The following is a 14,266-nucleotide window of genomic DNA, read 5'->3' on the forward strand; positions in this document are numbered from 1 at the left end:
CCCATGAACCAGTGTCAGGACCTGTGTCGTCCCCAGTGGCAGGAGGGGCTGGCACAGGCCCGGGGCATCGTGGAGGGCCGTGCACTCTGGGCTGGGCCGGGCCAGGCTTGCTTGGCAGCCACATGCCAACCACACGCCACCTCTCTCAGCCCCGTCAGCAGACCCCGTGGGCTTTGCAGAGGCTCTCAGGGGCAGTGCTGGCTGGCACGGGTACGCGATGTGTTCTAAGGAGCCAGGTAGACACGTGGGCACTCCCAGATACACGCCTGCCTTTGACAAAGAATGCTATTAGGTTCCCGGAAGGAGCAGAGATGAGATTCTCAGAAGCGGATAGAGCAAAGCCACTGTGGCTCGGGCCTCCTCAGGCCACGGGGAGTGACCAGATGCCGAGGTGCAGGCCATGGCTCTAGAAATTTCCAGGCTCCAGTCAGCTTTGCTCTTGATAATCAGATTGCCTTAACCCGGGGGTTTGCCTGGGAATCTGGGGACCCTGGGTGAGGACACGGCCATTCTGCAGAAGGAAAAGGTCCAGGGACAGCTGGACTCAGCTTGTAGGATGGGGAAGACAGACATCTCCACGTTTAAGCAGTGCTTTTGTGCTTCAAATCCACCCAAATTCTTATGACAGGAAGCTCAAGTGCATTGAAAAGAGTGAACATGTGGCCCATTGTGAATGAAACCCAGGCTAACCCAGACGTGTTCTCTCCTCTTTCATGGGTTAGGGTAGCCTTGGAGGGAAAGCGATACACCTCGCAGTCGGCCGCGTTTGGTTAATGCCTGTGTGCTTTTTCCTTTCAGCTTCTCAGTCCCAACTACATTTATGACGGTGAGTGCCATTACCATTTCTGCTGGTCTTACAGGCTGCGGGTCCGGGGACAGGTCTCAGGACACACACGTGTAGCCTAGGGAGACGGCTTTTCCAAGGAGCACTGGGCTCAGGCAGAAGCTGAGTCCCATTTGTTTGTTAGGAAAGTGTTGGTGGGCGAGGGAGGGGCCCCAGAGGACCGGCGGTACTGACTCCTTTCTCCTGCAGTTCCCCCAGAATTCGTCATTCCCTTGAGTGAGGTCACGTGTGAGGCAGGGGAGACCGTGGTTCTCAGATGTCGAGTTTGTGGACGCCCAAAGGCCTCGATCACCTGGAAGGGCCCTGAGCACAACACCTTGAACAACGACGGCCACTACAGCATCTCCTACAGGTGAGGGCAGCTCGCATGTGCTCGGTGTCATAGGCAGGTTCCCCGGGACTGACATTGCTGAGCCCATGGTCGCCTTCACACTGGGTACGTTCCGTACCTGGGTGTGCAACTAAAATTAAACCTCCGCTGGGATTCCTCGTCAGCCCTTGAGCTCCTTCTTTTCTGGACCCCGAAGGAGAGAGGTGGGGGCTGCCAGCGGGGGGCTGGGCCTCTCTGACGTGAGGTGTGTTCTCTGTGCGGCAGTGACTTGGGAGAGGCCTCTCTGAAGATCGTGGGCGTGACCACCGACGACGACGGCATCTACACGTGCATCGCTGTGAACGACATGGGATCGGCCTCCTGCTCGGCCAGCCTGAGGGTTCTAGGTGAGCTGCACCCCTGCGCTGGAGGCTCAAGCCCAGTGCCCCCACCCCCGTCATGGCCGGAAACATGAAAATAGGTCTTAACAGGAGCTGCGAGTGGCAGACCCGGGCTCTGGGGCTTCCTGGGGTGGTTGACCTCTAGGCACCGCTCACAAGGTCAGGCCTCTGACTCTGGCCACTGGGTACTGGAGCCAACCTCTCAACTGGAACTAGGTGTGTTCTGTGCTCAAGTTTTCAAAACACATTCTTGTACCAGTTTCTCTCTCTCTCTCTCTTATTTGTTTTTTAACCCTCACCCAAGGATATTTTTCCATTGATTTTTAGAGAGAGTGGATGAGAGAGGAAAAGACAAAGAGAAATATCAATGTGAGAGAAACACATGGATTGGTTGCCTCCTGCATGTGCCCGGACCAGGGCCCAGGTTGGAGAGGAGCCTGCAACTGAGGCATGTGCCCTTGACTGGAATCGAATCCGGGACCCTTCAGTCCACAGGCCAACGCTCTATCCACTGAGCCAAACTGGCTAGGACCCAGTTTCTCTTTAATCCAATCACTCAGTTGACGCTTTGGCTCTAAGAGTCTAATCTAACTTGGTCACGTGGATGTGAGTGAGAAGGAAGTAAGGAAAAGAGGGAAGGTGGTTGGCCCTGTGCAGGCTGTGTGCCTGCCTCAGACCTCACAGGCCTTCTGGTGGGCGTGTCCTCCTGTCCCCTCCACGTGCTCCAGGCACCCTTGGTGGAACCCGAGTCTCTGGTCTAAGCCCTTGCTCTCTCTACTGCCTGGCAAGGCCCCTTCCCGCTCCTCCCCTAAGCTGTGAGGTAGAACCCATATCGTAAGCCTTTCAGATTGCCCGTACAAGCACTTGGCATATGGAGATGCTCAGTGAGTATTGATTGGCCTCCAGCTGTCATGTTGCCTGTGGCCAATGTATGATAGGGCTAATGTGGGTTCTCGCTGATCCTGTAGCTGCGCCAGGTATTGGAAGTCGCATCCAAGAGCGAAAATAAAAATCTGAACTGAAAGGTGTATTGAGTTCGGAGCTCCCTGTGTGTAGACAATAAACAGAATTGTCTTAGAACTTTAATCCCACATATATTAGTGCTAAGTATTTTAACCTCATTAAGTCAAAGAAAGGAAGTAACATGATTTGGGGATCATGGCACAAAAAAGGAAGCCTTGAATTTGAGAGTAAAGAACCCCCGACATTCTCATTTTTAAGAAATGTCACAAATTATGCAGGTGGCTTTTTTAAAAATAAGAGTCAGGAGTGAAAACTAAGGTAATTAAGGGAGAGTTCAGACAAAGAGGGAGCGGGCAGTCATGGAGGTGGAAGTGTGTGTTTATCTCTGTCGCATAGCCCGTCTTTCTTCATGCTGAGCCCAGCGCCCCTTCCTGGTGGTGAGCGCCCACACTGGGCAGCCAGGTGTGCCTGCGCGTGGGGCAGTGCAGGTCTGCAGGCTTCCTCCCCAGACGCGCCCGCCGCACAAACCAGGCTCAGGCAGGTGCTGCTCTTCTTGCAGGTCCAGGGAGCGACGGGATCCTGGTGACCTGGAAGGACAACTTCGACTCCTTCTACAGCGAAGTGGCCGAGCTGGGCAGGTACGACCCGAGCCCCTTTCGGGTGAGCAGCGGGTAGGACGCGGCTCACTGGCAGTAGACAGTGAAGGTAAACGGTGTGTGTGCCGGTTGGGAGTTAGAGGTGTTACATTTGCAAAGCAACCTGTGGTCATCATTCAGTACTAAACGTTGGAAGTAACAAGATGTTTTCAGCTCAGGTTCCAGAGAGAATGATGGCCCACAGCCATAAGCCTCCCATGGATGCAGTGGGTGACTCCTGCCCTGCACCTCGGGGACCACCAGCCGTGTCCCATGGGTGGGGAAATCTGGGAGGCGTCATCCATACCATTTCTTGTAGGACTTGGTTCTCCCATGGAGTCCAGGTTGAGAAAGGCTGAATGTGTCCCTCGGGTTCCAGCTATACATGGAACCGTAGGCGGGTAGCAGGGGACTCCTGCCCAACCCAGGAGAAGGTGTCAGCAGAGAGGGGCTCCGGCGCGGGCACGGGCGTGGGAGGCTGCCGCATCCCGCCTTCTCTCCAGGGCTGGCTCGGCATCCTGAAAGCTCTTCACCTGTTTTCCAGGGGCAGATTCTCTGTCGTTAAGAAATGTGATCAGAAAGGAACCAAGCAAACAGTGGCCACCAAATTTGTGAACAAGAAGCTGATGAAGCGCGACCAGGTCACCCACGAGCTCGGCGTCCTGCGGAACGTCCAGCACCCGCTCCTCGTCGGCCTCCTCGACACCTTCGAGACCCCCACCAGCTACGTCCTGGTTTTGGAAATGTGCGTACCCTGGGCGCTCTCTTTCTGTTGCCCTCCACCTCAACTTCAAGTGCTGTTTCGAGTAAAAATTGGGATTTCAGCATTCACAGAACTTCTAAAAAACATGCCTGCTCTCAGACCACAGTTTTAGAGCTTTCCAGTAAACGTGGAAAGACCACTTTCGTATGCGTATGCCCGATCCCACAGGAAGTGGCAAGCCAGCCCCGTCCAGGCTCCTGCGTGGTCTCAGCCAACCTGGGGTGCTCCCTGGTCCCCAAAGGTCTCCAGGACTCCAGGCCTCTGATGACACACGCCCTGGGAGGGCCCCGCCACCTGCTCTGTCTGAAGGTTCAGTTATTAAGCTCAGCCCGGGGCCAGTCCTGCCCCTCAGCTCCTGCCCATCCCCACTGAGGGCCAATGAGAAGTCAGGGTGAGAAGGGCTCCTCACCGCAAGGTCACCCCTGGAGGGGAAGCCTCCCACCAGAGCAGCCCCGCTGGTCCCCCACAGGCATCTCAGTAAATGGTTCAGTCGTTTCAAAGGAGGCGTGTGACCCGAGCGCAGGGGCCCTCCACGGGCAGTCTTGTCCCTCAGGGGACATTGGGTGGTGTCTGGAGACTTTCTCGGTGTCACAACTCAGGATGGGGGTGACAGGACACCCCAACTGTCAGCAATGCCAGCATCGGGAAGCCCTGCCCCAGAGTATCCTGGGCTCTGTGAAACATCGCGGCATTCAGCCTTGTTTAAGTTCCGATTCCTCCTTTTTATGGGGCATTTGTTTCTGTTTCTCATATTCCTATTTTTTGAAGAATTGGTATGTACCTCCACCCCACAGCCTTCAGAGGCAAGGCTGCCGCAGGACTGAGCGGCACCGGCCTGGGGAGGGGGCGTTTCCGGAGGGTCTCCCTGCCCAGGGCTGCACTGCTGAAACCGCCACCGGCTGGCCCGTCATGGGCCCGCTCAGCCGCGCTCAGGGGCAGCAAACCTGTCAGATGGCGGAGGGAGGAGGGCAGCCTCCCCCCCGCCCGCCCCCAAGGCTACCATCACGTGCAAAGGGCATGTCCATCACGTGGGGCCTGGGCATACTTTAAATCCCAGCTACTTCAGACGGTCACTAAGGCTAAACGATGTCTAAGCAGAGCCCTGGCCCCTTTGGGCACCTGGCTGGGTCCTTTCTAGCTCTAGATGCTGAAGACTCAGAACTGCCTGTCTTCCTGGGCTTCTCCACAAGAACCGCCCGTCGGTCCTCATCAGAAATCGGCCAGCCCTCCACTTTGGGTTTAGGAGTTTCAGTGCATTCAGCCGTCATTTCTTTTCACTGGGAAACAAAACATTTGGGCCTCACCACAGGGTTAATAGGACTTATTTTCATAACAAATTACTAACAAATTCTCCGTGATTACTCTCCATTACCAGACAAGTATTGATCTTCCTATAAGTTTCTGTTTTGCAAACAATGGGCACCGTAAACCGATGTTCAGAAAGGCCGGGGCCAGACCATCACATCGCAATTCCCGCCTTCACTTACGAGCTGTGTGGCCTTGGGAAGTTACATAGCTTCCTGTGCCTCAGTTTCCTCATCCATAAAATGGGGACAATAAAACACTCTTCTCAGAGGATTAAATGAATTGGTAGAAGGTATTTAGTCCCCTGCACATGAGCAGCATTGTATAAATGTTTGTTTTTTGTTTCTGTATATGTGTTTTGTAATTTTTAAAAGTAAATTCACAGTGGGAAGACTTTTGAGACCATCCTGCAGCACTTACTATATTGCCTTAGTACCTGCTTACATCATCTGTAGAGCCTTCCCATCACCCATTTTACAGATGACAAAACTAAGGCTTGGGGAGGATGCACCTCATTCCCTCGTTCAGCAGAGGCCCACGTTGTTTCCTCACATCCAGGAGGCAGGGTCTGAGTGGAGACCACTGGGCAGGAGCCTCCCAGTTCCCTCTAAGGGTGGGGCTACCCTGTCCCCCACATGCATCTCCACAGTGACGTTAACACGAAATCACCTCCTGATCCAGCCGTGCTTTCGGGTGGAGGTAGAATCTGAAACACCGACAGCACGTTGACAGAGGGGACAGATGCTGTGTTTGTTTCGTATTAGACCAGAAAGGTCTCCAAAGTACAGCAGCCCCATGCTGACGGTCACACCCCTTCCTGCCTCCACAGGGCTGACCAGGGGCGACTCCTGGACTGTGTGGTGCGATGGGGAAACCTCACCGAAGGGAAGATCAGGGCGTACCTGGGGGAGGTGCTGGAGGCCGTCCGATACCTTCACAACTGCAGGATCGCACACCTGGACCTCAAGGTGAGTGGAGCTCTCGGGACGGCAGCGTGTCTGACCGCGGCTCGGCCATGCGTGTGGGAGCCTCTCCGCTGGTCCTCTGAAGCCAGGCCAGGTGCCCCAGGGGGACTGGGGACACTGATTTCCACTCTGTTTAAGAGTTTGCTTTTGGTGATCTGAGCTCTTACACGTTTCATGGGATTTTGGAAAGTCTGGCCGTTTTGCTGGGCTGGTGTGGGCTGGTTCAGAGACGGAGTAAGGAAGGGAGAGGATTGCTCTCATGCTGGGAGGGAAAAGGAACACCCAGCTTCCTACACCGGCATACTGAACGCGCTGCCTCACACCGACCTCCAGGGAGGCTGGTCCAAGCCGCATCGGGCGGGTCTCCCCGTGTTGCTGCCCTTTCCTCCCTCAGCACCTGCCAAGAGTTTCACCTTGTTTTGCACGTGAACAGCTTGTTCCGGTCAACGTCAAGGTCCTGGTGGGCATTATGCCTCGGCTAACGATTGGTGTTGGGGAAAATGACGGTTGCCTTATCCTATCTTCTAGCCCGAAAACATCCTGGTGGGTCAGAGTTCAGCCACGCCGACGATTAAACTGGCCGACTTTGGAGATGCTGTCCAACTCAATACCACCTACTACATCCACCAGTTACTGGGGAATCCCGAGTTTGCAGCCCCCGAAATCATCCTGGGGAACCCGGTCTCCCTGACCTCGGACACGTGGAGTGTTGGAGTGCTCACCTACGTCCTTCTCAGCGGCGTGTCCCCCTTCTTGGACGACAGCGTGGAAGAGACCTGCCTGAACATTTGCCGACTAGACTTTAGTTTCCCAGATGACTACTTTAAAGGAGTGAGCCAGAAGGCCAAGGACTTCGTGTGCTTCCTCCTGCAGGAGGACCCCGCCAGGCGTCCCTCGGCTGCGCTGGCCCTGCAGGAGCAGTGGCTGCAGGCGGGCCACGGCCACGGCAAAGGCACGGGCGTCCTCGACACGTCCAGACTGACCTCCTTCATTGAGCGGCGCAAACACCAGAACGACGTTCGACCTATCCGTAGCGTTAAAAACTTCCTGCAGAGCAGGCTTCTGCCTCGGGTTTGACCTGTCTTGAAGTTCTTTCTCATTCTCTTTCACCTGCCAATCAGCTGTTAATTTGAATTTCGGAGAGAAACACGAGCCAACATAACTGCTCCGCTGCCGTAGTGCACCGTGTGGAGCCCGCACTCCGAGCGAGCTGGCTCGGGTGCGGGCGGCTGCCAGCCTGCTGGGTGGAGGACCTTCTCTCGCTCTGAGAGCCGAGACAGCATTGCTGTGTCACAGTCTTTTATTCAGGTTTCTGCAAAAAATAAAAAAAAGAAACTTTTTTAAACGAACACACATAGAATTTTGCAAATTTAACATTTTACAAGACTTATTCAAGGAAACGAAATGCCTATGTTCAACCACTGGTGTTAACGAACAAAACAGAGACACTGTCACCTCTGGGGAAGACGCACCCCAGCGGCGGCCGTCCCCGCACCTGCTGTGGAGCTTGGCGTCCACCTGGCTCCGAGCTTCCCAGCCACCTGGTCTGTGTGCGTCTCTCAGGGACGCCAGACTGGGCTTCTGAAATGTGCATTCAACCTCAAACTTTTGCATAAAAATAGAATGAATTGTTTTGCTCTGATGAAATGTAGGCCTTACTTGTATATAAGACTGGTCCTGCCTTCAGTCTGCCCTTATCCACCTCCCCCCTCCACCTTTCTCCCACTCCTGCCTGGCCTTCCTCTGGGGGCCAGAAGGTTCTGCCCATCCACTGAGGACATCAGGTTGGGCCCTACCCCATTGCCCCACCCCCAAGCCGTCAATCAGATTGTTGAGCAGTATACAGTCAGATGAAAATACTGTAAATGCACTCATTGGGGTTTTTTTGGTTTTATTTCATATCATGTGCAATGTTGTGGCTTTAACATTTTATGCAACTATTTATGAAGACCTCTGTTGTACCTGTAATAAATATATAGAAAAAGCACATACTTCGTACGGTGAGCTTTATGGTTTTGTGCGTGTGTCGGGTGGGGCGGGGGGGTTGGGGGGGCCGCAGCCCTGTGCCATCCGTTCAGGAGACTTGACTCTTCGTGAAACTTGTCAGTTTTGAGGACTGTAAAAAGTGATTTCATACTCTGAATATAAAACTGGATAATAGGGTAATGTTTTAAAATGTATTATGCTATTATTCAGAATGCCAAAGTATTATTTTTTCCCCAAGATCAGTCTGGACATTTACTACTTTTTAGACTTTTTGACATTCAACTTTCTGTACACAAATTGGCTGGACTTGGAGCTTTTGGTAAGAAATACAAGCCAATTAAGCACTCGAAGCCTTGAGCTGGCGCCCCCTGCCTGTCACTGGGCAGAGTTAGCGCTGGTGTGGGGAGGCCTTCAACAAAAGACGCTGGGGTTCTGGGCACGCTTGAATTTTTCTGGATGTCTTTTTATCTTTGTTGTGTGAAATACACTAAAACAGAGGCCAGCCCGCTTCCCGAGCCAGCCAGACACCTGGGTCTTGAGCCATAAAGTGGCGTAGCTAAGCTTTGCAGCTTCCAATATATTTTATTTATTCTTTTGGGTTTTGTTTCTTGTAAAATTGTACAGAAACTTTTTAAAATAAATTGGATTCAGAACTGGATGTGTATTCGTAACCTCACAACTTTTATTTGTGTATTGTTTCTTCTATTATTTCAGTTAAATTTTTACATTATTTTGCATGTATATTTCTTTGTACAGAGACCTTACATGTTTACACAGTATGATGTGATGTAAATATTTTATTTTGCCATCAGTTATTTTAAAAAATTAAACATATTTGCCTGAGTTTTTTGTGTTAGGCCTTTTATTTAAATGGGTCACTATTGAATCAAAAAGAGAGGTTGGGCCGAAACCGGTTTGGCTCAGTGGATAGAGCGTCGGCTTGCTGACTGAAAGGTCTCAGGTTCGATTCCTGTCAAGGGCATGTACCTGGGTTGTGGGCACATCCCCAGTAGGAGATGTGCAGGAGGCAGCTGATCGATGTTTCTCTCTCATCGATGTTTCTAACTCTCTATCTCTCTCCCTTCCTCTCTGTAAAAAATCAATAAAATATATTTAAAAAAAAAAAAAAAAAAAAGAGAGGTTGGCCTCTGAGGGAGAGACTGAAGATTGGGTCAAGGAGGGCCCAGCGGGGTATTCTGGATTGTACTGGCCACTCGTGGGTCAGGGAGGGTATTCTGGGTTGGACTGGCCGCTCGTGGGTCAGGGAGGGTATTCTAGATTAGTCTGGCCACTAGTGGGTCAGGGAGGGGCAGCAGGGGGTATTCTGGGTTGGACTGGCCGCTCGTGGGTCAGGGAGGGGCTGCAGGGGGGTATTCTGGGTTGGACTGGCCGCTCGTGGGTCAGGGAGGGTATTCTGGATTAGTCTGGCCACTTGTGGGTCAGGGAGGGGCAGCAGGGGGTATTCTGGGTTGGACTGGCCATTCGTGGGTCAGGGAGGGGCAGCAAGGGGGTATTCTGGACTGGGAGTCTGCTGAATATGCCAGAACTGGGAGCTGGTGAGGCTCCTGCAGATGGTGCTCAGAACCCAAACTCAGTGTATAAGCCAGAATGTCAACTCTTCAGGTGGGCTACACCTTGTCTTGGTTAGAATATCTGAGGTTCCCCGTTTCTCGGTGGATGCAGATTCAGAGCAGAGGGAAAAGCTGTTGCACCTAAAATCGATGCTGTCCATGAGCTGATGGAAACGAAGCACTTGGGTTCAAGCACCAGTGCTCCCAGCAAACCATGGGCTCTGCACCTGCGAAGACCCCCACTTCACCCCACATGGCCGTCACCTTGTCCTGGGGCCTGGAAGGACAGGGTTCACATTTTCACCTGCTGCTGAAGTCCTGAAGGTAAGAGGCGTGAAAGGACAGCACTGTCCCTGAGACCTAAGCCAGGGCCGGACACTGGACACTCACTCTGAGCTGTGCCTCTTCCCCGTCCCTGGGAGGGGAGGGGGATCCTGGTATAATCCGAGGAGGCAGAGCATTTGCTTCCTCAGATCTCTTTCTTCCATCGGCCACTTCTTATTTACAATTCAAAAACTGTTAGGGGGTTGGTTATCCTGGTCTATGGCTCTCCTTCTATTGAAATCCCAGCTCAGAGGCCTCCCTTTGGGACTGCCTCATTGAAGGGGCATTTTCCTGCCCTCTCCCATGGAATAGGAGAGGCAAGGGTTTGCAAGGCAGTCTCTTACGAAGATCCAACAAAAATTAAGATTTTAAAACTAGTTGCCTCTTCTGCAGTTACTGCTTATAGAAAACATGCATCTCTGCTTCATTTTTTTAAGTTTAAACCCTCTTGTACTGTATGGATGGTGCCAGGTAGGTACTAGACATATTGGGACTCGGGCGGACGGGATCACTTCGTAAGTTCTATAAATGTCTAATATATGCCGTGCACCTGAGACTAATATAAAATAACATGGAATGTCCAAAAAAGACCCCTTTTATTCAGTGTTACCGTACCCATCCCTTTCTTCATGACTAAGTTTATCTCCTGTGAATGTGCTCATGCAGGAAAGAATATGCCGGACAAGTGACATAAAAACAGATTTTTGAGACACACCCTATTGGTTATTTGAGAACTGCCCACACAGCTGGATTGTTAAGATACGGTAATGACCTGGTTTTCATGTTTATGTTCAAATTCTTACATGGAGAGAGAAGCGATGCAAAGCATCAATCTTTTTTGCAAACAGGAAAAGTGCCTCCCGTGCTACACTCACCAGAGGTGGGAAGAACTCAGCGTTTGTTTTCTTGTTTAATGTTATTGCTGAGTGGGCAGAATAGGAAATGTAAATGAGAATGGGCATCACATCTGCTGGCCACTTAGCCTGGCCTCCCCGCTGGTCTTCCTTTGCTCGGTCACCCAGCAGCCATTACTCTCAGCTCCGCTCCACGGCAGAAATTGACGTTGAGCAAAGTGGTACTAAAGTCCTACATTTAGACAAGAATGTCCAGTCCTCACCATTGATTAACTGTTTGCACCTCACATCCTAAAGTGCTCCCAGGATTGGAGAGCAGGCAAACCTAGGGATGTTTGTAGCTAAGAAGCATGTGAGAAGCTGAGAGGGAGGGCCAGGGTGATGCGGTCATTGTGTCTATCCATTGTGTCTGTCCATTGGTAGGTTCATAACCTTCCGGCCCCAGCTTCATCTCCCACAAACGTGATCTCTTCCATAGCTCTGTCTTTTTCCCCCTCAGGGCACTTTGATTCCTCAGGCAGCTAATTGCCAATAGTGGAGAATTACTGTGAAATTTTATCTTTTCTTTCAAGCATTCCCAATGTCCCCAAAACATTCATGTTTCAGGGATGGTGATAAGCCCCAAACCAGGAAGCCATTGCTCAGCTGAATTTTAAAATAATGTTTTAAGCCAAAACCGGTTTGGCTCAGTGGATAGAGCGTCGGCCTGCGGACTGAAAGGTCCCAGGTTCGATTCCGGTCAAGGGCATGTACCTGGGTTGCGGGCACGTCCCCAATGGGAGATGTGCAGGAGGCAGCTGGTCGATGTTTCTCTCTCATCGATGTTTCTAACTCTCTGTCCCTCTCCCTTCCTCTCTGTAAAAAATCAATAAAATATATTTTTAAAAAATAAATAAATAAAATAAAATAAATAAAATAAAATAATGTTTTAAGAAAATGTAAGTGAAAATCATGAACACAAGACGTTCGCGGGTAGTGAGTAGCCAGGGTCCTTTATGTATATAAACTGGCTAATATCTAATGATTTTTAAAATAAAAAACCAGGAAAAATCTCACAGAAGCTGTGTAAGACCTCCTCGCTGAAAACTACACAATGTTGTTGAGAAACTTAAAAAGTATTAAGCCATACCTAAATAGGGCTGTTGTGGAGATTAAATTTTTTTTTTAAATATATTTTATTGATTTTTTACAGAGAGGAAGGGAGAGGGATAGAGAGTTAGAAACATCGACGAGAGAGAAACATCGATCAGCTGCCTCCTGCACACTCCCCACTGGGAATGTGCCCGCAACCCAGGTACATGCCCTTGACCAGAATCGAACCCGGGACCCTTCAGTCCGCAGGCCGACGCTCTATCCACCGAGCCAAACCGGTTTCGGCAAGGAGATTAAATTTTTAGTTAATGACCATAACCACATTTAATTCTATTAACTGGTGAAGAAACAGAAGTTCTCGAGTTGTAGAGTCCATGTCTAGAGAACGCTGATAGGGTGTCTTATGAAGACTTTGATTGTGAGCCTCATCCTGGCCCCTCAGTGCTGGGCATCTCCACTCCGTCCGTGCTCAACATGTGGCCCCTGGGCCAGCAGCATCGACGTCGCCGAGGAGCGGTAGAAATGCAGCGTGCCATTGCCTACCTGGAGTGTTCACTCCAGCCGTTCTGTCCTTTCGGCCAAAAGCAAAGCGCATCACTCGTGCTGTCTTTAACCTGTGGAATGCACGTATACAGCTTAGTGGTCACTGTAAAAATCCACGTGATGAAAAAGACTTTAGGATTGCACACTGCACACAACCCGCAATGCATCGCTGCACCAAAGCCTGTGAACCTATAGAGGCAGAAATAATGAAGTGGCCCACCTACAAAACGGACTAACCTGAAGTCCCATTAACGCGTGACTTTTCATTACTTCATTCATGCCTCGTGCTGCTTTCCACGCATATCTATAATGAATACAGAATTAAATAAATACATTTCCGCCTGGAAAAAAAATGCAGCACGTCAGGCCCCATCCCAGACCGACTGGACCTGAATCTGCCTGAGAACAGGCTGCTCAGGGCAGCGCACGCTCAGAGGCCTGAGCGGGCCCCGGGTGGGTGGAAGGCACTGTCGGTGGCCTTCCCGAGGCTCCGCTGCCTGAGACTCTGAGAGTCAAGCCGGTGTCGTCAAAAACAGACACAGAGGTGAAATCTTGGTTTTCACTCGTCCATGCAGATTTTTTAAACGACAGAGATGAAAGTGGAAAGTCAGCTGGGAAGGACACAGCATCCCCAGCGTTTATGCCCCGAGAGAAGTAGGCGGGGGGTTTGGGGACAGGGTCAGGAGGAGAGCAGTCCGCGTGGGAGCAGCGATGAGTCAGGCGGGCCTTTGTCTCCGCACAGCCACGGTTCTTCAAGCGAGGTAAACATGCCAGGCTTTGTTAGTCTTCCCTGATAAACAACACAGAGCACTGTACACAGCTCATCAAACAATGTCCCGCAAGAGGAAAGAGTTGTTAATCTATAAATTACAGCAGCAACTTGGAAGGAAATCAAGACCTTTGGCCAGGGACCAGACTCTCAAGAAATATGTTACCAGACTATACAGACAGCTGGGGCCTTGGGAATGAGAAAAAAGGGCATTCACATCCCACCACATCGCCAAAGGCTTACCACCCCTTCCCTGTAGCCCTTCTCTGCTGAATTGGTAATAAAATTGCAATTAAATGTTTGGTCAAATTAGGACTTGAGCTTTATGTTCTTCTTTGGCCAGAGGTCCCACCAGCAGTAACTTGGCGGAGGAAGTCCCAGGAAGTTCGTTGGAGCTGAGACAGTCAAAGAACTAAGACCGCAGAGTTCTTAATGGAGTCCTATTGAGGGGCCCAGGGGGTAGGGTGGACAGGAGCGGAGGGAGGAGTCATTTCTGTCTCAGTGGCCACATTAGGGTGGCCATGCATCCTGGTTTGCCTGGGACTGTGCCAGTTTGGGCACCCTGGGGAACCCCTTAGTCCAGGGGAAGCCAGGACAATGGTCACCCACTAACCTGTAATGGGGACTGATGGGCTCTGTGCAGACAGCTCCGGCAGGTTCCGGACACCCAGCAGCAGACACTACCAGGGCTGCTCGGGTCTGAATCTGTAAGTCCACACTGTGGGTCCAAAACCCACGCTCTGGAGGAGAAAAGGGCAGGGGAGTCACTTCCAAAACTGGGGTCCACTAGTCCCTGAAGGGAACTCTTCCTCAGGGTGGTGTTTTTAAAACCCCGCTTTTATCCGGAAAAGGCTTCTTGAAAAATCCTTGCAAATGCTTCCTGTTTTTAATGAAGGCAATCCCTGGAACATTCCCCTGGCTTCCATAGTGCCCTTGTAGTT

General features: G+C 51.4%; 1 protein-coding gene across 3 annotated transcripts in view; it reads left to right on the forward strand.

Moving 5' to 3' along the window:
• Positions 1–9,015, forward strand: part of TRIO (trio Rho guanine nucleotide exchange factor) — a 318,911-nt gene extending 309,896 nt beyond the window's left edge. For all 3 annotated transcript variants that reach the window (XM_070411908.1, XM_070411909.1, XM_070411910.1), the window contains 7 exons: positions 799–826; positions 1,034–1,196; positions 1,440–1,561; positions 3,078–3,156; positions 3,698–3,898; positions 6,051–6,189; positions 6,715–9,015. In XM_070411908.1, coding sequence (XP_070268009.1) covers positions 799–826; positions 1,034–1,196; positions 1,440–1,561; positions 3,078–3,156; positions 3,698–3,898; positions 6,051–6,189; positions 6,715–7,263 — 1,281 coding nt within the window. In that variant the 3' untranslated portion in view covers positions 7,264–9,015. The remainder of the gene's footprint in view (positions 1–798; positions 827–1,033; positions 1,197–1,439; positions 1,562–3,077; positions 3,157–3,697; positions 3,899–6,050; positions 6,190–6,714) is intronic.
• Positions 9,016–14,266: the final 5,251 nt, after the last annotated feature.

The sequence above is a fragment of the Myotis yumanensis genome, unplaced genomic scaffold (assembly GCF_028538775.1).
Source record: "Myotis yumanensis isolate MYYU_CA2020_CCGP unplaced genomic scaffold, mMyoYum1.0.hap1 SCAF_4, whole genome shotgun sequence".
Lineage (NCBI taxonomy): Eukaryota > Metazoa > Chordata > Mammalia > Chiroptera > Vespertilionidae > Myotis > Myotis yumanensis.